The following is a 23532-nucleotide window of genomic DNA, read 5'->3' as shown; positions in this document are numbered from 1 at the left end:
AGAGCTTATATTTTTTCCAGGGGTGTATATATGATCCATCCATAAAACGCTTGTAAATATAGCAATAGATTATATTTGTAAGCTTATTCTCATGGGTTCTTACAATTTTTCCCGTGGGATATATGGAATATATATGTGAAACGCTGAGAATTTATTGATATTAAGAAGGTATGTTGATATCATTCATTGACAATTTTGTTTAACGGATAAAACATTCCATTTAGCATGTCGATCCGATTTTCCTCTGTCACACACTGAAATAAAACTGTAAAAGTAGCACATTAGGCCTCATACTTTTAGAGACTTTTTATACATCGTGTGAAATGTCATAAATTAATTTACACGGCAATTACTGATAGAATCGTCTGTTAAGAAATCTTTTAAAGAAAACTGCATAGCATCAGTGCAAAATGTAAAACATGGGCTAGATAGTTTCGTGTTTAAATGTTTAATAATTATTTCTTGCTGAAAGTGGCGGGATTCTATAAGTAATTCTGATATACTATGGGTATTTACAGTCATTATCGCCAGTTAGACCAATATTTAAATCTTGGGGATAATGTGCTACTTTTACATTTTCTATTAAGGTACCGCCATTATCAATTTATAACAGTCATGCAATGACGTCATACGGAAGCGCATGTTTGTCATGTTGTTATGATACAAAATGTTCTCATGTAAACAACCAAAATAGTTTTTAAGAGTAATACCCCCATCACACTAGGCCACGTTCGCACTACGACCATGTAAAAATTGATGATCGTAGTGCGATCGGGTACGTCGTAGTAAGGTCGTAGTAAGAACGTAGTAAGGTCTTTATGGTCGTGATGGTCGTGGAGCAACTTTGAACATGCTCAAAACAAACGTAGTGCGGTCGTGGTCAAATTTGATCGTAGTGGAAGCGTAGTAAGGACGTACTAAGGTCGTATTTAGATCGGCATGGTCGTAGTAGCATCGTAATGGGATCGTGATGCAGAAGAAACCGACTGCACTGCGATTCCACTACGCTCTCTATACGACCATCCCGTTTTCACTACGTTCTCATTACGATCATCCCGTTTGCACTACGTTTTCTTCACGCTTCCGCTACGATCACGGCACGTCCATACTATGTTGTTGAAGACTGTAGTAAGTTTCTACCAAGATCATCCCGTCCTTAATACGTCCTCACTACGATTTCACTGCGCGCAAGCCACGACCGAATCACGTTCTGTTCTCCCCCACACACTGGTATAAAAACTGAACAAAAGTTGCATATGACCATTGCTTCTTTGGAATCATGGAAAGGCCAGACCAAGAAATATTGATGGAGATGTTGATGCATATTCAGTATATGGCACTTAACGACCAAGCTGCTATATTGTTACTAAGGCGAAGGAGGAGGAGAATCGTAAGGCAGCGTAGATCTTGCTGGGTACGACCTTGGCTTTCTGTTGAAAGACTTCAGTTTGGCCATTATGATCAACTGATGAATGAATTGAGGATGGAGGATCAACAGTCCTGAAGGTTCTGAGCTGTATTTATACTGAATCTGGATCTGATTCAGCTGCTGCAAAGCGTGGCGACATCGGCGCGGAAACGTGGTAGAACCGTAGTAAGATCGTGGTAGAATCGTAGTAAGATCGTGGTACAATCGTGGCAGAAGCGTAGGAAACTCGTGTTACAGTCTTGGGAGTCGTGGTGAGAGCGTAGTTAGAACGTGATGGACGTAGTGGGAGCGTAGTAAGAACTTGATGAACGTAGTGAGAACGTGGTGAAATCGTAACAAGGCCGTAGTTTAATCGTAGTGGAGTCGTGATAAGAGCGTAGTGAGGACGCCGTAACATCGTGAAGACAAGACAAAATTACAAATTCATGCCGTTCGCACTACGATCTCACCACGATCTAAAAAAAATTATAGAACGTAGTGAGGTCGTGATGGTCGTGATGTAGTGTGACAGGGCCATTAGTAGCACCCTATCTCTGTGTAAGACAGATTTTAAAAATTATGCAGTTTACGTGCATAAATGAAGCATGACCTGCCCTAACATACCCGCGCATCAACATGTATTCCACTGTTCAGAATTTGGTCCAAACAGTGTCAAACACCTGCTTGAAATCTATAAAAGCACAAAAAATTCTTATTACTCAATCCATTTGACCAAGAAAATCTAACACAACATATGATCAGTTAGCGCTTCACTGATTGACTCTAGATCTATTTTATCGGCTAAAGCATTCAAACGGTCGCACAATATACTAGTAAAAAGTTTTCCCAGACAACTAAGTAGCGTGATGGGTCTGTAATTTACAGTGCAGTTATTCATTTCATATTACATTAACTGCAGTGGTGTGAGCGTGACTAGAAAACAACTTATATTTTACCTGAGTTTCTTTCTAATCACAAACCTCTGATAAAAGCAGATAGTAGTTTAAACTTCAAAGGATTGTTATCTCGTTAAATTAATTGATCAGTTTTCTTTAAACACGGTTCAGTAAACATAACCTAAAAAAAATAGTCTCATGACTGCGAGACGGCAAGTTATCTTATTCTCAGAGATATACAGATTTCTGTGTTTTTGGTACATAACTGACTGACATTCTATAATTTTATTCTTTGTCTGGCGTTCCATACACCAGATATACATGTACATTGGTAAACCAGACCAAAACCCTCCATGGTGTTCGTACTTCCATTTGTTTTTCTGAAGTTGTCTCCCTTCATTGTTGGCCATGAAATTACCGGTCAATTGTAGGCGTTGTTATAAAAATGACCTGTGAATTTCATTTCCTTAGTTTATTATATTAAAAACCAGCAAGATCAAACCATAGTGCAATTCTACAATAAATAATACATAAATAATACAATTGATAAAAAAAAAATGATAATCATGACATGGTATATTTCAGAGATAACACGAAGTCTTCCTCGACATCAATGGGCACGTTATTACATGTACATGTACAATACGCTTTTATAATGATCGACAATTAAACGTATAAATGCACACCGGCAAAGTGGCTGATTAGCATGAACATAAGTGTAATTTCGTATTAATGTTGATGGGTCACACCCGAATAAAATTGACGTCTCCATATGAGTGAAAAATTCTCGAGCGAGACGTTAAACAAGATACAATCAATCAATCAATCCTCACTACTCTTTAGATGGAATAATATTTTAGTACTTTTTAAAAAGTACAAAAAGTGAACAAGTTTACTGATTACATTTGTACTAAATTATGAATCCGTAATTTGAAGCTTACCAGTTACCCTAACATATGTATATATACAATGAATATATTCTTACATATAGCAAAAAACAAACACAAGTACAAACAATTGTTGGATTAAAATTCTATTGAGATATTTAATTCCAGACCCACAGAGACCTATACTTGAAGTATCATTATACTAACCCTAACCCTGAGACGGAATATGGCACACTTTATTCGAATTCAGCTTTGCATAGATACAATATAAGGGCTTTTCGTTAGAATTCTAACTATCAAATTGTACGAAGAAGATAGTGGTGTGTGTTATTACGCATTATCTTACACACTGTAAACATTATTAGACTAGAGACGTTAATAAATTACTGCATCAATGGCAAAAAAAACAAAACAACAAAAACAATAAAAAACACTCATTAAACTGTAAAATATAATATTCTTTACAAATATTGTAAATATTTGTAATGACACGATAATGGTCCAAATAAATTACCAAAGATTACATCTTTATGTCCATTCATAAGTAAATCATATTCAAGGGATAAAAGAAGATTACGAAAATAATTTAGAAAAATGATGTATAAATTTCAAACAAATATCAGACTCAATTTTTCCCTTTCAAAACTTGTAATTTATTTTCCCCATGCGTTTTTATTGTATGATTATCTTTTTTCCTCGTTTAGACATGTAAGAATATACTTCCGACTTTATGTGATGATGTGTATTGAAAATCATTATTGATATTGCACTTAATAACAAGGGATCGGGGCCCCAAAGGTCCAATAATTACCCACCCCTTGCTTGTGTATATAGTTTGTACATTCAGTTTCTAACTACCCTCATAAAACTCTACAGACGCGTTACACTTCCAAATTGGGATTTAACCCCTCCCCATTATTAAATTATGAAAATCAAAAATATGTAAATCGCAAGTCGTGACCTTTAGTCGTGTTACACTCACAATTACATCTACGTTTAGGATCTACGACCGGTTAGTGAAACGGCCCCCGGGGTCGTAGCAGTGGAAGTTCTTTTTCGTGCCAACGCCTGTATCGATATGAGACCTCCGTTATTAAGGTCATATCCGAAAGACCCGTGATTCTCCCTTATAAAATCCAAGCGTTTGGCAAAGAATCAATCACTACCTATTTTAATGTCTTGGGTTTGACGCAGCTATGGCACAAGTGGGGCTCGAACTCACAAACTACCGGATACGAAGCAAACGCCCTACCATTGAACTACACGTATCGCGACAATATGGTTATCATGGAGACTTTGAATTCCACTTCCAAATAGTTGAAGGAACTCGTCTCTCTGTCCCTCGTATGGATACCATGTAGCCTCCCACAGAATTGAAGTCGAATTGAAGTTTTCACTTACAAGAATTTCCTGTACGCATGCTATATATACTACTGTAAGTCTCATAACCAGAATGAATTCTATAATCAACGTACATGACAGGACTTGAACAAATACTATCTAGAGTTGTGGTATGTTATGACATTCATATTTGTAATGTTTTTGCCTTTTATATATTTTACAAATTGTAATGAAAGACATATCCTCATGAACGCGCTGAAGTTGTCAACAATACACGTGTAAATAAATGACTACTTGATAAGTACAGTATGCCTATGTAACGGCAGGGAAAACCACCAGAAATGCGTTAACGCATTTCATGAAGTATGCCAGCGTAAAGCGACACAATTAATATCCGTATGTATTTTCAAAAATTTCTAAAGTATCTATAGAATATACCCAGGATATGAATTTTCAGAATTATAAATCAAAGACTTCAAATCAAAGTGTCCATGGAACGAAGAAATACTGAAAAATTCCCAAAATACTACGGGAAATCTGAATATGAAGTTGATGAATGTCATTTGAGTTAATGTATCATAGTCTATCCATTAAACTGTTATATAAAATGAGCCAGTGTACATGCTAAAATGGCATGTAACTACGTAAATTACTTTACGTTCATTTAAGGAGGTACTCTACATCGTCATAATGGCTGACTTTCTTTTAAAACATGAATGAAAATATAAACATTAAAATATTGCCTAGCTGAGTAGCTTAGTGGGTTAACAAGTCGACAACTGAACTGTAGATCGCGGGTTCGAGTCCAGCAGGAATTTTTTTTTTTTTTTTTTATACAGATTGCTTCCTACTAAAGCTGCATTTTTGACTATATGAAATAAATTTGAAAGTTTTTAATTTCAAAATATTGTACATATCCTCCAATTTTCATCCATATCAAATTTCTCTAGTGTATCATACCTCCTTAAGGCCTGCACATCTCGTTAATGGTTTCGGACAGCAGATTTTGGATCACAGATGGGGGAATATATGTATAATGGTTTGGGAATTCGTTCTCATTCTTCGTATTTTGCCATTGCCGATATTGTAAATTTCGCCACCGTGTTATGGCTCTGAAATGTGCATTATCAGATGACCAGTATTTCGGATAAATTTCAACAAGGCCTGCGTGTTTTGGCAGAAATAAAGCCAACGTCAAGCCAGCCCCATGCATTCCGATGAGAATGTCTGTGTTTACTATCGCAGAAAGCTGATCGCGCATGGTCAGTTTGTCTGTCTGTATACTGGCAATGGAATGATTTGGGTATAATTCATGTACTAAACTCTCCAGTTCCTTCTCATTTTTTACCTTTCGACTTACTACGCCTTTCGGATTCCGCGGATGAGCCACATAATTTCTTCTCCATATGAACAGGATGGATAAATTTTTACAATGTAGGGTCTTTGTCGATAGTACATTGTGTTTTCCTAGAAAGAATAGCCTAAAATATTCGATATACGGTATAGATGGCAGCTCGTGATCATACATTGGACTTCTGTAACCTTGGATATTCCATATAAGCGATTCAAAACGTTTCGGTTTCTTTACCTGCCTGGCGCGTATGAATTCGCCAAACAAAGTAGTCCAGGTGGAGTCCAATTCACCACGTGGATGGCTATCGACGAATAAGATGTTGGCTCGTAAACTTTTGATATTAAAGAATAAAAGCATTAAATAAGCATTATACCAGTCTGTCATAGTATGGTAGATATTGGCATATTCATATCGAGTCACTGCAATCGTCACCTCCGGAATATCCTCGTACGACGTAAATTCTAACACTGGCCTTAGTGCAGACATCCATTTCATCAGATGATCATCACTTTCAAATGTATATTGAGAGATTTCCTTGTTTTGACAATGGATTTGGAAATAGCCGGGTTTTACAAAGAGAAATTCCTCCTCTTCAGGGCGGTTGATTACGCTTTGGATGTCTTCTCCGCCTTCAGGCCCAGCACTGAAAGAGGGATCCAGAAAAACGTTGTTTAATTTGGCGAATAAATGTGCGTATCCCAGGAACCCGTCTTCGCAGAGAGATGTTTCATCTTTCAACCATGTTAAAAAAGTATCATCCTGATCAATGTTTATATTTGCAAACGTGACATTACCTAACGTTTCCGTTGGCGGGAATCTAAGATTTATGGACAATTTGAAAAGCGCTGTCTTTGGAGAATTGAGAATCTGCTTGCCGTACGTTAATTCAGTTAAACCACCATGGAAGTCGGTATAGAAACAATAGAGGAATATTAGGTTTACGATCACAATGGCCGTGCCAAGATACTTCAGTCTCAATCTCATTCTGCATCCTGAAATAAAATTTAGACGTCTATCTATTAGCGAAAACAGAAAAGTTCTGGTGATGTTTCTCTTACAAACAGTAAGATGTCGTTTTAAAAGTCGATCTGAGAAATGCTTTGATAAAACCTGAGTAACGACATATGCTACATTGAGAAACATTTGTGGTACAGCACCTGATTGCAGAGAAAATATTAACCTCTAGATAATGATTATGCAGGAGAAAATTTTCTTTTCAACGGAAATACATGTATTTATATTCAGAACAAGAGGTGCATTTTATCCTTTTTAGACGTGGCAGATGAACTATGAACAAAGGTTCCGCAAATATACATGTACCATCCCTCGGAATATGGAAATCCGAATATTAAAGATGGTGCCTGCATGTGGTACTGGAGAAATTTTGTAATTTCCGTTCCATTGACCTTGACCTTTTGTATCTAGTCTTGGTGAAGATTCAAGCAGCATCCTTACTAAAGTATTGAAAAGAAGAAATTACCCTCCCAGATTTTCCAACTTTTTACGTTCATTCTTGACAAACCAACACGGACCTAAATATTTATGCATGGTTGTCTTCAAGAAATTTTGATAAAAATCGTCAAGAAATACATCTTAACTACACCTTTTACACAAGAAAATTCAGAATCTTTTAAAAATACGCATCATGGTGACCTAGATTTGTAATCTTGGAAAGGAACTAAGTGGTTTGTATAGGTGTTATTCCAGTTTGACCAAATTTGGATGGGAGGCTTAAATCTTACAAAGAAAAAAAAAATCAGAATTCTGCATCCACTATCTATGAAATTTAACTTAAAACCTTGGAAACCGTTAGGTAAGGAAATTATCATTGCTGCAAGTGATAAAGATCACATCAAGGATATGAAATGGTTAAACCACGTCCACGCTAGTCTAAACACCCCGAAGAAAAAGGACGAACGAAGGGACAAATTACTGTGGCGGTAATGTACTGGTATACTGGAATTATATTACTCTACGTCTATTACTTTCATTGATTTAAAAAAGGCATTTCATATGGTGGATAGAGATTTGATGGAATACAGTTTACTTAAGAATGGAGTGGATGGACATTTCTACCAAGCAGTGAAACCTTTGCATCGAAATACCGAGTCCTGTGTTCGCTTAGGTAACTATTATACTGACTGGTTTGGCTGTACATCGGGAGTTAGACAGGGAGATCATCTTTCTCCAACATTGTTCGCCTTGTTTATCAACGATCTTGCTGTACAATTAAAAGACCTAAACAATGGAATCCAAATCGGCGACTTCAAACTGAATGTCCTCCCTTACGCAGACGACATGGCATTAATTGCACAGAATGAGGCCGACACGGATGCAGTGCTCGATGTTGTTTCTAGCTGGTGTAAGAAATGGAAGCTGTATATCAACTCTACTAAATGTAAAGTAGTACATTTTCGGAAAAAACAGCGAAAACGAAGTGAGCATATATTCAACATAGGAGAAGATCTTCTAGATTATGTGTCATCTTATAAGTATCTCGGTGTATTGTTTGATGAATTTTCCACGTTCAAGAACAGCAAACATCTTGCGAAATCGGGGGGACAAGCCCTAGGAGCTGTTATATCCAAATTACATACGGATAAATCAGTAGGATTCAGAACATACGAGAAAATGTACCTTATCGGAGTCGCACCTATTTTGGATTACTGTAGTGGTGTATGGGGGTATGGCAAATATCATAATATTGAATCTGTACAGCATCGTGCATTGCGGTACTTTCTTGGTGTACATCGTTTTACTCCAATTTTAGCTATTCAAGGAGAATGTGGTTGGCGTCCTTCATTTTATCGACATCAAATGAATATTTTACGCCTATGGAATCGACTCGTTACAATGCCGGACGACAGGCTTACGAAAAAAAATTCATGTGGGATATAGAACAATCACACAACATAAATTGGTCAAATACAGTCAAATTCCTTTTTGAATCTCTTGATATGACAGTATATTTCCTAAATCGTATGGTCTGTAACTTAAACACAGTGGAAGAAAAACTTCGTAGGGATTTTATGAATGGCTGGAATGAAGAGGTCCAAAACGTTTCAAAACTTAGAACCTACCGAACCGTAAAAAATATGAGTGATTTTCAAACAGAAAAATATGTAATCATGGATATTCCAAAAAGTCATCGTTCTATACTTGCCCAGTTCAGATGTGGTGTCTTACCTGTAAGAATTGAAACAGGACGGTAGAAGGGGAGGCGTTATCGGATAGACTGTGTACCTTGTTTCCTAAGATAGTGTAGAAGATGAATGTCACTTTTTACTTCATTGTTCCTCTTATTCAAATCTTAGAGTAATCTTTTTTACCAGTATCGGATTTAACCCCACTGTGATCAATATGTCAGATTTAGACAAAACAAAATTTCTATTATTAAATTTTCCAAGACAAACTGTAATATTCCTGTTCTCCGCATACACCTACAGACAGTCTATCATATACATGTACCATAATAGTACAAGTCATGCGTAATACATGTACCACTGTGTTTATTATTTAATGTTGGGTTTTTTTCTGTCAAAAGTGACATATACAGTGTAGGCCCGATGGGCCGGGTGTTTAAATTCCTATTATTCTGTTTAATGTATTTTTCAATTCTGTAATGTATAAAACACATGTCACTATAATAAATCATTTACTTACCTATTACCTTTGATTTAGAAAACCGTCCTGTTCCTCACTTTAGTAGCTATATTAGCAAAAAGGTGATTCATCAACACTATTGGTAGATAATTCTTTGATGCACCTTTACCACACGAAATTTACGCTGAAGACGACGCTTTCATAGGAATGATAATAAAACTACCCCAAGGACGTCAGAGCAAATACTTTTGAATAAGATTGATGTTACAAATTTCCAAATGGGGGTTCGAATTTCATTAGAAAAGTAATTCATATACCTGTACATGTTGTTTGACAAGGTTTTGAAAAGTGTTGATACTAATGATTTGTCATTATCTTCTAATTGGAAAGACTGCTGAAAATATCTTCAGGGAAATGTACATCTTCTCCAGTAGATTGCGTAACGGCTGCACACGTTTGAAAACATGTGCTGTTTTTTCTGCTGTTATTAGGTTTCCGTAACTAATAAGACCATTCCAGTACTTATCTACATGCAATCAGCATCTTGAAATTAGATTCCTATAGAATGATTAGAAAAGCCGGGCACAACACGTAATCAAAAAAGTTTTATATGAATGGAAATATGTTACCAGCGTTATGTAGACGTCAATGCTCTAGTGGCTAAGACAGGCAGGAATGCACATATCAACAAGAATTCACTGGCCACCATATTTATACTTTCGCAATATCATTTGATTATCTTTATTTTAATTACTTTTGGAGGGTATATCGGAGGAGTTTTGCTAAGATTAACTTCACATCCGTGTGTAAGATTCGTCTTTTCAAACAAACTAGTCTGGGGTACATTTCAACCATGGAGAGGAAAGAAGAGACATGTTTTAAAACACCTCACATTTCTCAAAATCAAAAGAAGCATATAGTAAATAAGTAAACACATGTTAGAATTTTAAGATAATTAAAGAAATATATGATATACTTTTTGCTTATTTCATGCTATCAGTAGAGTAAATGATTTCTCCGCGTATATTAAATACCCTTTTCTTGTTCACTGCATATTCTTGCATGTAGATGCTAGAATTAAAAGAAAAGTTCATTCCTCACCTTTTTTCCCTTAATGTTTCAAAACCTTTCGAATGTTTACTAATATCAATTTATGATATTTTCATCGTAATTTTGAGTAATGTATGTGGTTTATAATTATATTTCATTATTAATATTTCAAAATCACATTTTACCAAGGTTTGGTTTAAATAAATCCCCCTAGAGCGGCCTCTCGGGTAATTTAAATGGCTAGGGCTGATCTGTAGAATTGTCCACGCTCAGTACTGTACCCACCAGGGAGGACTCTCTACCAAACTGAACAGAAATTTATTTATCTAAGAAGTATCAGAATGGTTGAAATAACTCAGAATTGTGGATAGACATTGGGCTTAAGTTCTCTCCCTGATATTAAAAAAAAACCCAAACAAATGCGAAACTAGCCATACAGATGATGAATATTTACATTTCATAGCATGAGTTTCGTACTTTCTACATCAGAGATGTAAGTACATAAATGTTTGTATCACCAAAGCTACATTAAGCTTACACATATTATGGTACATGGTCCCAGCTGACATAGCTTGTAACAACATTGTCTTTGCTTGTAAGGCTCATTATTACAACTGTATTTTAAACAAACTTGGCATTAATTCCACTTTTGATAATCGTACTTATACTCCAACTGCCCTTTCAAAAGATGAAATTCTTCAAAACCATGCTTCAGTTTTAGACACATTCAATATCCCAGTCAATGGCTGGTATGAATATACAATGTAAGTTACCGTACCTAGACTGGATTCGTAAACTACATAAAAACCCTTACAAACAAAGATGCATTGCTGGATCCAGCAAGTCCTCTACCAAGCCCTATCTTTGCTCCTCACGAAAATATTAACAGCTGTGAAGGAGAAACTTCAAACTTACTGTGCAACTACATATCCCAGAAGTGGTGTTAATCAAATGTGGATTCTAGAAAATTCAAAAGAACCTTTAGTAAACTTGAAATCGCAAAACTTTTCCCACATCAATAACATCAAAACCTATGACTTTTCAACATTATACACGACCATTCCTCACGATAAATTAAAGATTAGACTTTTTAACATCACAGACAGTTGCTTCTTCAACAAAAATGGAAAAAGGTAATATTCATATCTAGTGATCAGTCATCCTAAAACTTACTTTGTTAAACACAACTCTGATTCCACGCCAAAGTACTCTGAAGTTGAAATAAAAAATATGCTAGAGTTTCTCATTGACAATGACGTCGCGCACGGTACTGGTGTTACTTTCATACGTGCATTAGAAAATGTTTCCGCTATGTTTACACAGTTGTATATTTTGTGGATTATTAAAGTCTTATACATCAATGGCAAGGAAAATATATAAATAATGATAATAGCTTATATAAAATATAATTTACACGCATTTCATTAGCAATAAATACACGCAGATGTCGTCATTTTTCGTTGTCCCGCGTTACATGAAATACGCATACACTTTATCCACAGATTAATAAAATGATTGATTTTGTCCCAAATAACGTAAGAATTGGTGTATGATTGTGACGTCCTTATCTAAAAACCATAAACCAATTACTTTAAACATTTAGTTCATAGAATTGATATAGCGACCTTAAAAATGGCAAAGACAGTGCCTGTCAGTGGTGTCCCATGTTTGTAGATAGACTGCAAATGCAAATCATCATGACCAGTAGCACGCCTAATACAGGGGGAAGTTGACTATCCTTGTTACATTTATAATGTACATGTATCGTAGAGCACAATGTATACCAGTATTATAAAATTCTGAGTATATCCATGAAGTAGATTGATTTTATCGGTGTCCAGTGAAATGTCCTTATTCTACAAATACCGCGCTTTTTAAACAATTCTCCCATTTTATGTCTTATTTCTAAGCATTATTCCAACGCGAATATTTTAATGAATATAACTTACAGAAAGTACATAAAATTTACTATATAGAATATACAACATTTCATTTTATCCCGCGTCCATTTAGGAAAACGAAAAGATACTTAATGTCCAAATAAATGTCCCATGTGATTTTGTCGCGCAATGACGCGACGTCAATGTACACAACCAACGTCTAGCTAAAACGTAAAATGTTGCTTTTATTATTTTTAAATGATCTAAATTAAAATGATTTTTAAAAATAGTACACAAGGTATTTAAGCTATAGCATGTGTATCTCATAGATATATTTTGCTCTAGATCTGGTACATATACTTTAATTGACTTTATCAAATGACAATTGTACAGACTACATTTTGTTGCATGTACTACTGTATGTCATCGTCGCAAACCACGGGTTATTGTTTCATTCTATTTCACAAACGTTTGTGAAATAGAATGAAACAATAACCCGTGGTTTGCGACGATGTACTGTATGTATGCATATAAAAATTCAGCATTGAACAGATACACTTACGGTGTGTAAAACGTTGCAATATTATACAAATCTTGATTTATATACGAAACTCTTTAATCATATTCGATAATCTTGTTATTCATATATGAGAAAATTTTAATTATATTCGATAATCTTAATATTTATATGCGAAAATTTTGATTTATATTCGATAATCTTGTTATTTATTTACATTTGGTAACCTTGTTATTTATATTCGATAATTATATAAATCTCGATTTATATTCCATAATATTTGATTCGTATTTGATAATGTTGATGTACACATGCTAGATGTACGCATGGATTTAGTCATTATTGATTGTAGGTGAAATGCATAATTTCAAAAATTGATAAAAGAATTAGCTTCATTGACCATGACCTGACCTCGGATGTCTTAAATTTAACTAGAGGAGCTACTCTGCTAAAATTAAACTTTAATAAATATACAGCACTACCAGCCGTGAGACATTTGGCCTGAATTGAATAGTTGACCTTGCCCTAATATGCTGAATAAACCCAGTAGCTATGTCGAAACTTGGGTGGCTGCCCTGTAAACCCCCATAGGCAGCTTAGGCCTTAGCTAGCTGGATTAACAAGAGTGATACAAATTTGAATATTTATTAATCGTAATCAGAAACAGAGTGCAAATTTACATATATGGCGGAAAGGGTCGCGTGCAATTTTTTGTGGGGAACTGGGGAGGCGGTCAGTTTGACTACCAACGTAGGGGCAACACAGGGGGCCCTATGTGGACATAGGTGCCTGGACCTGAACGGGTGGTCACGTTCTAAGGGGGAAGAGATCTCTGCGCATCTCATCTGTCTCCTGCGTGCTACCTGGTTTAAAGAGCAAGTACAGAGCAAACTGTGGACCCTCCTACAGTTTCCAACATGCACCAGCCTGTAGCATTCCCTAGGAGGTGGATGTGAGCACAGGCACCAGAACGGTGGATATATATAGCGTGTTAGATCTTATGTACCCCCCCCCCCTTCCAATGAATGAAAGATATATACATAAGTCACATATTAAATGAATTGAATGTCAAAATCTTGTTAGAGTATCAGTGACGTGTTGAACAACCTCACTGTTGTATTCAGGACCCAGGTGATCTCTGGCGGGTGTGAGCGATTGCCTCTGGAATATTTCGCCCACATGCGTTGGTACTCCAGAAGAGTAGAGGAAGCCCCCCCCCCCCCCCTCTCTCTCTCTCGTAGAGATATAAATCAAAATTTCCGTCCGCATATAGATATCAAGATTATCGAATACAAATCAAGATTTCCGCATATGAATAACAATATCATTAGATCAAAAGTTCAACATCTGACAAAAAAATCTAAAGTCACACGGTTTTCACGAGATCACCCCTTCAAAACTAAATATGATATATATTGAAACTAACCGATTCGCAAGTAAAACATACGAGTATAAATAACACTCTGTATACCTTTTCTACTGTTTATTCAGAAATGAAAGTGAACATTAAAACGTTAAAATGTAATATTATTTGGAAGTTTTTAACTCTCACTTCAACTCACCGTGGTTATTATTATTCATTTATAAAGCGCAAAACTACATATACTTTCTATGCGCTGGTTGTTGTTTTTTTTTTTTTCCACTATCTTCAGAGCGTGATCGATGTAGATCGATGACAGAAACGTACGGGAGTTTTTAACCCCCCCCCCCCTCCCCCTTCCGTGTTTGGTATTAATAAAAAGTATTAAATAGAGCAATGATTATTAAACATAGAGACTTGAGCAAGTCTATATATATCCTAGAAAAAACCAAAACTGATTTTTTTTACTGTGTTCAAATTTCTCAGAGGTCATATTCATAAGAATTGCAAGCCTTATTTCATGGGATGGTTACCTGTAAAATGCGAAACGAAATCGAAAGGAAACGAAATCTACCGAAGCAAAACGAAACCTACCGAAACGGGTACCCTTATTTCATACAACATGCCTACTGTTGTAGGCACGGTGAAATAAATACAGTACGTATACTTTGGAGTATTTCTAAGAATTCATAATTTTTATGAATGTACACTATACACGTACAAAGATTTATTTTCAATTTTTAAACATTAAATTATGCATGTGCTTTAGTTATGATATTACAGCTTGGAGATAATGAATTTGTTTAAAATGTGACGTTGCTTTCGTGATTATATTTTGCCACAATTTATGACGTTATAAGTGTAACGTAAAGTGACACCAGTACCGTGCGCTTAGTGAATATCTTCATGGTCTTTGGTGATCAGGTCTTCCAACAGTCTGTTGGAATTCTCATGGGCACAAATTGTGTTCCTTTGTTAGCTGACCTACTTTCTATATTCATATGAAGCAGCATTTATTAAAAAAAAACCTTCTACGTGAGAAGAAAAAATCTTTTGCTGTGGCCTTCAATTCCACATTTAGATATATCGATGACGTTTTGTCAATTAACAATAATAGCTTTCGTTCATATATCGATTCGATATATCCTTGTGAGCTCGAAATAAAAGACACTACAGAGTCGTCCACTTCTGCTACATACTTAAGATATTTTATTGAAAATAGACATTAACGGCAAACTGACAACTCAACTGTATGACAAACGGGATGATTTCAGCTTCTCCATCGTCAACTTTCCATATCTATGTAGCAATATTCCATTATCACCAATCCCGTGGAGATCCGGGTTAGAAAAGGTCCTCAGTCCCCCCTTGCTTTTGTAGAAGGCGACAAAATGGGACGGTCCTTTGGATGACACCGCAAAAACCCAGGTCCCGTGTCACAGCAGGTGTGGCACGATAAAGATCCCTCGCTGCTCAAAGGCCGTAACCGCCGAACATAGGCCGAAATTTTGCAGCCCTTCACCGGCAGTGGTGACGTCTCCATATGAGTGAAATGATCTCGAGAGGGACGTTAAACAATATACAATTAATCAATCAATCCATTATCATCTGCATATGGTGTTTTATATCTCTCAACTGATTCGATACGCAAGAGCTTTTTCTGCGTCTAGTCAGTTCTTAAATCGAGGCAAGCTACTGACAAACAAGATGGTGGTAGAGGAGTTTCAACAGTCTCGATTGAAGTCAGCATTTCGCAAATTCTAAGGTCGTTTTACCGATCTAGTTCATCAATACAACCTATCATTGGGTCAAATGCTGTCTGACATGTTTCATACGGATTGTTAAGCCGTTCTTGGCACACTGGTTTTGACTACGGATAATTTCGTTTACCTGATCAATATATAGGGCTCACGGCGGGTGTGAGCGGTCGACAGGGGATGATTACTCCTCCTAGGCACCTGATCCCACCTCTGGTGTGTCCAGGGGTCCATGTTTGCCCAACTATCTATTTTGTATTGCTTATAGGAGTTACGTGATTGATCCCTGTTCGTTATCTTCACCTTTCATACTTGTTCGCCATTCAAATAACAGTCTTACCGGATGGTACATTTAATACCCTGGTGAATTTACAGCAACTGTAAGTATCGCTATATGACTCGTAGTTACCATATGATAACTGGAGTATATCTACATTTTAAGAATAATTTTAGAAAATATGTGACTAAGAACGTTTTGATGTGAAAACTTTATGACATGTCCTATATCACAATGAAATGGACACATAATTTATATTTACACCTCTATATTTCTTTTTCTCTCTTTTCATTTCTCTATCACTATATGATATCCCTCTCTCTTCATCACTATATGGTATCCTTAGGAGACTCCGTAAAATGATAACTGTCTCTTTTCCCAACAGTTATAATTGCCTGATGATTACGCCTCACATCATTTATATCATATTTATTATTATCGGCCGCAGGAGCGGCCGATCTATTTGTGATTGTGTTAGAAAGTGCGCATGGGGAAATGAGACGTTATTTTTCCTGTTTCAATAGAATGCTATTTTATTAATTACAGTCATAAAAGTCATGAATAAGATATTTTAAAATTGTTCTATATTGAGTCTTACTTGATTTTTAAAAACCTATTTTATTTTTTTCTTAACGTTCATAAGATGTTAATTAATGATTCTATTGAAGTTTTTTATTACAATAAATGCTCCCCAGGTGAGGAGTGTGCAAGATATAAAAGCAACTCGTTATGAATATGAGTTTCCGGATAGTAATTCAGTAAAATAAGACAAAAGTTAGTAAAAAAAAAAAAAGAAGATATGTTCAGTTTAAATTCACTTTTTGTGCATCATTATCCTGTGTTTTGAAAAAACAACCCTAATATTGCATTTCGCATTTCGGGGCAAGTTACAGCATTTTCTGCAAAAATCTTCTCGTCACGTGACATAGATCCAGGGTATTAGCACGTGCAGATTCTGCGTCCTTTTTCAATTGACAGCCGATGGAAACGCATCGTCAAAAATGGTAAGAGGTGTATTAGCAAATACTCATCAAGGTTGTCAAATATTTGCACCATTTAATGGAGTACAATGTACGGCAGTAGCATTCATTGCTTTGCTAACATTTATGACCTGCTTCAGAAGTCTCCGGTTTGACTTCACGTCAGATTTCAGTAGTGTTCAGTTAGATCAGATGTTGCACGATGGCACTAAACTTTATGCCACTATTTCTCAAGAATTTCAATCATTACAATATTTAGGCCACAATCAAATGCCAAAAGTGTTGAATTACCAAGATAACGACTTTACTTTGGAATATTTTCTTGACTATTATTATAGAATCGTAGATACAGGGACTGTCACTGTTTCACAAAATGACGAATTTGGACAAATGAATTTGTATGATGTATTATCATAAGCAATGCTTATATCTTCAAATTCCTTGTTGACTCTAAATGATCTTACTATTGCTTTGCATGCAGATATAAGTAACAATCGGTTCTTGGTATTTGATTCACATCAGAGGAATCAATTTGGATTTCAAGATACAGATAATGGTGCGGCGGTGTTGTTGAGTTTTGAATCTTTTGAAGAATTGCACCATTTGTGCTAGCTATTCATCATTTAATTATGAACTCACTCCAGTCACAAGAGTAGAAATAAGCAACCAGGTAAATAACAGTACAAATGTTGACCCCAATCAACGTGATGGACAACATAAATGTGTCTGTAATGATCATTCATATGTCTCAAAATCTAACTGCAAAAAGAGAGCTCGACAAAAGAGAAAACGCTGTTATGTTGAAAATAGAAATGCCTCTGAAACCATTGAATCTGATGTAAACAGACCAGTTGATTATATGGTTTATGAAATAGATATGTTAGATGTTTGTGAACAATGTAATGTGTCAACAGACAGTAGCGTTGAATATGTAGACTATTTGGAACTGCCTTTTCATGTACATGAGTATGAAGAAAGCATAAGAGAGTCCCCTGATAAGTGTTGTTCATGTTGTTTTAGAATTCTATTTAAAGATCAAACTTTTTTAATGTCCGAGGTCAATGATGCATGTAAAAGTATTGATTTGAATGTAAGCAGTGATTTATGTAGCACATGTAAAACTACGTTGAAACAAAATAAAATACCAAGCATTAGTCTAAAAGGAAATAATTTAGACACAGGTTTAGTCCCCAGAGAGCTAGAAGGTTTAACTCTTCTTGAAAAGAAAATGCTTAGTAAAATAAATGTATTTATGACATTAATTTTTCTTCCTGGGGGACAGTATGCTCAGAAAGGATTGGTTTTAAATCTTCCAGTGAATATTGAAAACATAATTGAACAATTTCCACAGAATTTGGAACAGTGTCCTCTTATAGAACTTAAGTTTGAGAATAGTAATGGATCTCTATATGTCGGTAATCACCATAAAATAAGAAGCAAAAAGTATGCAGAAGCAATGCATTGGTTAATCAAAAATAATTGTTACTACACTGATCTGAGCTTCAATGTAAGTGATGTTGTTAATGATTTAAACAAGTTGAATGAAAATTTCAGTACATACAATAAGGAAGAAGAAGAATTAGAAGAAGCTGTAATGATTCCAGTGGATAATAGTTGCAATATTTCAAAAAATGCATATATTCATGTTCAAAGAAGTAAGTCTGAATCTGTAAATATCTTGTTAACAGAACATGGAGAAGAATTAGCATTTCCTTGGCTATTCGTAAATGGAAAAAATGGTTTTTGTGCAGAGCGCCCCCTAAAAATAAATCCATCGATGTATTTCAAAGTGAGGCTTTACAATGAAAAAGGACATTTCAGAAAAAAACATGACATATTTATTGCATACTGCTGCATCTTATAATATCTCTTTATTAAAACAAGAGTTGGGAATTCACATGAAAATTTTGAAGACTGTACATTCGGGAGACCAATCTTTTGTTACAGCTGGTGATGTTAAAAATATGAATGAAAATTCAGATTTACTTGAAAATTCTTACATGTTCATGAAGAACATTAAAGGTACCGTTGCTTACTTTAGAAATGTTTTGTATGATCTTTTGGCAATATTTAAAAGCTTGGGCCCTCCTACACTCTTTGTCACATTGTCAGCTGATGATTTACATTGGCCAGAATTGGGAATGACACTTCAGAATATAAATTTTAAAGATGCTTTTGGAAAATCTTTTTTTTTCAGTCAATGAGGAAAGATCCTTTACTTGCTGCTACACATTTTGATAGAAGATTTAGAGCATTGCTAAAACATGTTATTTTAGGAAAAACTAAATCTCTAGGAACAGTGTTGGATTACTTTGCACGCATCGAGTTTCAAAATAGGGGGAGTCCTCATGTTCACATGTTTTTATGGATTGATGGGTTACCTGCTGAACTTAATCATAATACATCATCTGAATTCATTCATTATATTGACAGAACAATTTCATCAAATGTTCCAGATGTTGAACAAGATTATGAACTAAATTTACTTGTAAAGAAATTGCAAACACATCATCATTCATCATATTGTAGTCGTGGATACAGATTGAATTGTAGGTTTGGATTTCCTAGAAAAATTGTTTCTACTACTAGAATTTTACCAAATATTGATTTACTTAGCAAATCAAAAGCCAAATTTTATGAAACAAAGCGAAATCAAGAAAGCACTTTCATTAATGATTACAATACAGTTCTTTTACGCCATTGGAGAGCTAACATGGATATTCAGTTAATTAAAAATGCTGAAGGGGCAGCATATTATGTTTGTTCCTATTTATGCAAGTCAGAAACAGATGATTTAAGAAATGCACTAGGAAACCTTATCTATTCAATTTTTAGACAAAATCCAAATTTATCTAAGTATCAAAAATTATTGCAGATTGGTCTCTGTGTTTTAAAACATAGAAGAATGAGTGCACAAGAAGCAGCTTACTGTCTTGGAAATTTACATTTAATAAATACACGTTTTCCAAGGAAGCGATTCAAAATGTTAAAACCAAAAAAAAATTATTGAGGAAATGAATGATAATTGTACAGATATATTCTATACAAATTTAATGGATTACTATCATGAACGACCACATGAATTGGAAAGTTTTTCATTTTATAGATTTGCTTCTTGGTATGAAAAATGTACTCCACCAAAAGGTTCTTTACATAGAAAAGCTTGTGAAAGAGTTTATATTGACAAACATGGTGTTTGGTTAAAAAAGTGTACAAAACCTGTTGTATTGAGGTATCCAAATTTTGCATTATTCAATGAAGATTACTTCTATAGTTTTATTCTTCTTTTATTACCACATAGGAATAAACAGAAGTATATGTCAAAATCACATTTTCTTAGTAAACTGCATGATTAAAAAAGCTAACGTCCAAATGACTTAACATTTTTAAAAATATTGTGTTTATACATTATTTGCATTCATTTTGGGGAGTGTAACGAAGAGTTATTGCCCTTTCATTTTGTGTAATGAATAATTTAATGTACAAAATATTATCCCTTCAGCATGTCAACAACGCAAAACCTTTGCATCACGATATCTTTTTCTTTCTTTTGAAAGTATAGTACCACTTCTTTTCTTTTTGCAATTTTGTATACTGATTTTGAAAAAAACAATAAACTTCTGCAGAAAGTCATGTGTTCTTCTTTTACTCAAATCCAAATAATTAAAAATGCTTAAAAAATTGGCGGCCGATTTGATGCTTTGCATCAAAATTATCTTGTTATAAACTGTTTTTAAGGAAGTTAAGTTTGAGTCCGGCTTTATTGAGAGATTCATTTTGCAAGCTCATCTAATCCATTGTGTTCTACCACAATGTGGATCAACAGTAATGTTAAAATCAGCCTTAATTTGAGTATTAGATAATTACTCCTCCTAGGCACCTGATCCCACCTCTGGTGTGTCCAGGGGTTCGTGTTTGCCCAACTATCCATTTTTTATTGATTTTAGGAGTTATGGGATTGAACACTTCGTTATCTTCACCTTCCATTGAAATTATTATGATTGTTTGAACCTTCCACAATGTTGTATAAAAGCTTGGACTGTATCAAATAGTGTGACATATTTGATCTAAATTTTTGTAAGAAAAATTTTTAAAATTCTTTTTCCAAATGAAAAAAAATATATTTTGGAAGTTTAATTTACAACTATCTTCGCAAGCCAAGTGTCCGATTCGCTTACTCTCATCTCCCCTTGGCGGATTTAGTCGCATTTGTAAGACTTCAAAATATCGCGCTTTGGCTTTTCAAGGCATCCAATCAAATCGTGCTATACATACAGTTTGGTTTGAGTAATGGCGGCCCCCGTGTCTAGCCCGCTTTGTCGCCGTTGCCATAACATTTTGTCTAAAAACAAAGACGGGGGACTTTTGGAGAAAGTTTTGAGGTTTACGATCACTTTCTAGAGATAATCGATCTTGTACCTCACCCAAATGACGACAAAGGACGGTATGTGCGGAAATAAACTGAACAAACTCAACAAAATTGAGTACAATATCAAAACGAAAGTAAAAACGCTGAAAGAACCAGAGCCACGAATAGCCAAAAATGGCCCTTAGTCAGAACATGATATTATTCTCGGGGACAGAAACCAAGAATATCTATTTTTCAAATATGTTATCCTTTTTCCGATATCTTTTCATTTTTGTTAGTTATTGACCTTCAAAGTACCCATTGTTTTGGCCAGATTGTTATTGACGTCGCAATTTTGCAACGTAACGTCACAATTTTACAACGTTTCATGTACTTTTACGTGAAAGTTCTCTAGGTATAAAAGTGAATTAAAAACACTATTCAGTGCAATTTAATTACCGGGGTATGATATTGTAAATATTTAAATCTGTCAATGTTAATTCTATATTAAAACACGCACCTATATAGTATACTCCTACATCTCTTTCTCCTCTCTCTGTTTGTCTCCTTCCCTCTCTTTATATTTTTAAAAATTTTATATATATGAAACCATTCAACAGTTTTAAAGTAATATTAATTCAGGACCTCTTTACTTAGCTTTGTTATTTAAGTATGACATGAAGATAAACTCAATCCCAATATTTTAACTGTATAACCATTTATTGCACATACCGATATTTTTGAGGGAGAGAGCGGGGGGTCTTAAAATGTACACGAAAACACGGTGGATCCAACCGTTGACTTACGAATAAGATCTATTGACCTATGTGTGTGCGTTTCAATATTACATGTAATTTATGTTGCATATTGATCACTTCTTTTAACAATCTTTTTATAAGTTTGCGGATTTTTATTTTTATTATTTGTTTGGGGGGTGTTATTATTATCCCGCATGTACATGTAATCACGCCAAAAACAGTAATAGCGAGGCTTCGGACAGCGGCGTTATTTCAGACGCACTTTGCTACATGTACAACTTTGGACAGTGAGTAAACATTTTAATCCTATGTTTCACACTTTTATTTGTGTTTTGCTATATAGGGAGTTACGCTTATGATGTGTGTGTGTGGGGGGGAGGGGGGTGTAGGGAAACTGTTACAAAAGTACAGAATAACACATGAACATTTAGTTTAGCCATATGGATATAATTTATTTTACATTAGGCTAAGAAAATGTTCACGTGAACTAATAATCAGGTAAAATATGTTCCATTTATCTAATTTCATTAGTTTCCTATCTGGATCATTTATTACAATAATATCTAGACCTGTGTGTATTTCAAAATGCCTTAATTATTACCATTAACTCCATAACATCTATGAAACGAATTCATTAATTAAAAAGTCTTATTCTGAGACTGCTACATGTAATAGAACCAAACTCCCTCCTCGCATATATTTGATTAGTGTGCAAACAAAATTAAGTGGATGTTATTTTCACATAAATAGAAACAAGAATTTTATCAATCAAGGGGTTAACACCATAAAATTTGCTTATTTTAACACTTTCACATTTCTTCCTGTCATTAAGTTTAGTTCTTATCTTACATAAACTGCATGAGGGAAACCCTTTTCCGTTATCAGACACTTCCTCTATGTTACAAACACTCAAACTAAATTAAGCAGGACAGTGGTTTAATAATGTGTTCAGTTCTTCCTTCTATAATGCTTAGTAATATTTTACTTAATTATGCAGGATAATATATTTAAAAAATAAATGCATAAACTTTTACTTCAGGAATGAGTGTGATTCATATGTTCACCTCTATTTTGATCAGTATTAATGATATCGTCTTCTTTTTTCCATTTGTCTTT

At 35.0% G+C, this 23532-nt stretch overlaps 1 protein-coding gene across 10 annotated transcripts in view; it reads right to left on the bottom strand.

The window, feature by feature from the left end:
- Positions 1 to 2761: 2761 nt before the first annotated feature.
- LOC125658138 (uncharacterized) overlaps positions 2762 to 23532 on the bottom strand; it is a 39842-nt gene continuing 19071 nt past the window's right edge. For 4 of the 10 annotated variants that reach the window (XM_048889281.2, XM_048889285.2, XM_048889278.2 and 1 more), the window contains one exon: positions 2762 to 6878. In XM_048889281.2, the coding sequence (XP_048745238.2) occupies positions 5497 to 6870 (1374 nt within the window). In that variant the 5' untranslated portion in view covers positions 6871 to 6878 and the 3' untranslated portion in view covers positions 2762 to 5496. Of the gene's footprint in view, positions 6879 to 7200; positions 9053 to 9072; positions 10440 to 10523; positions 11645 to 11712; positions 11750 to 23532 lie in introns of those variants that run through there. The other 6 variants (XM_048889279.2, XM_056150544.1, XM_048889284.2 and 3 more) reach the window with 6 other exon arrangements.

The sequence above is a fragment of the Ostrea edulis genome, chromosome 9, assembly GCF_947568905.1.
Source record: "Ostrea edulis chromosome 9, xbOstEdul1.1, whole genome shotgun sequence".
Lineage (NCBI taxonomy): Eukaryota > Metazoa > Mollusca > Bivalvia > Ostreida > Ostreidae > Ostrea > Ostrea edulis.
The sequence above is the reverse complement of the archived record's forward strand: the minus strand, read 5'-3'. Positions and strand labels throughout refer to the sequence as shown.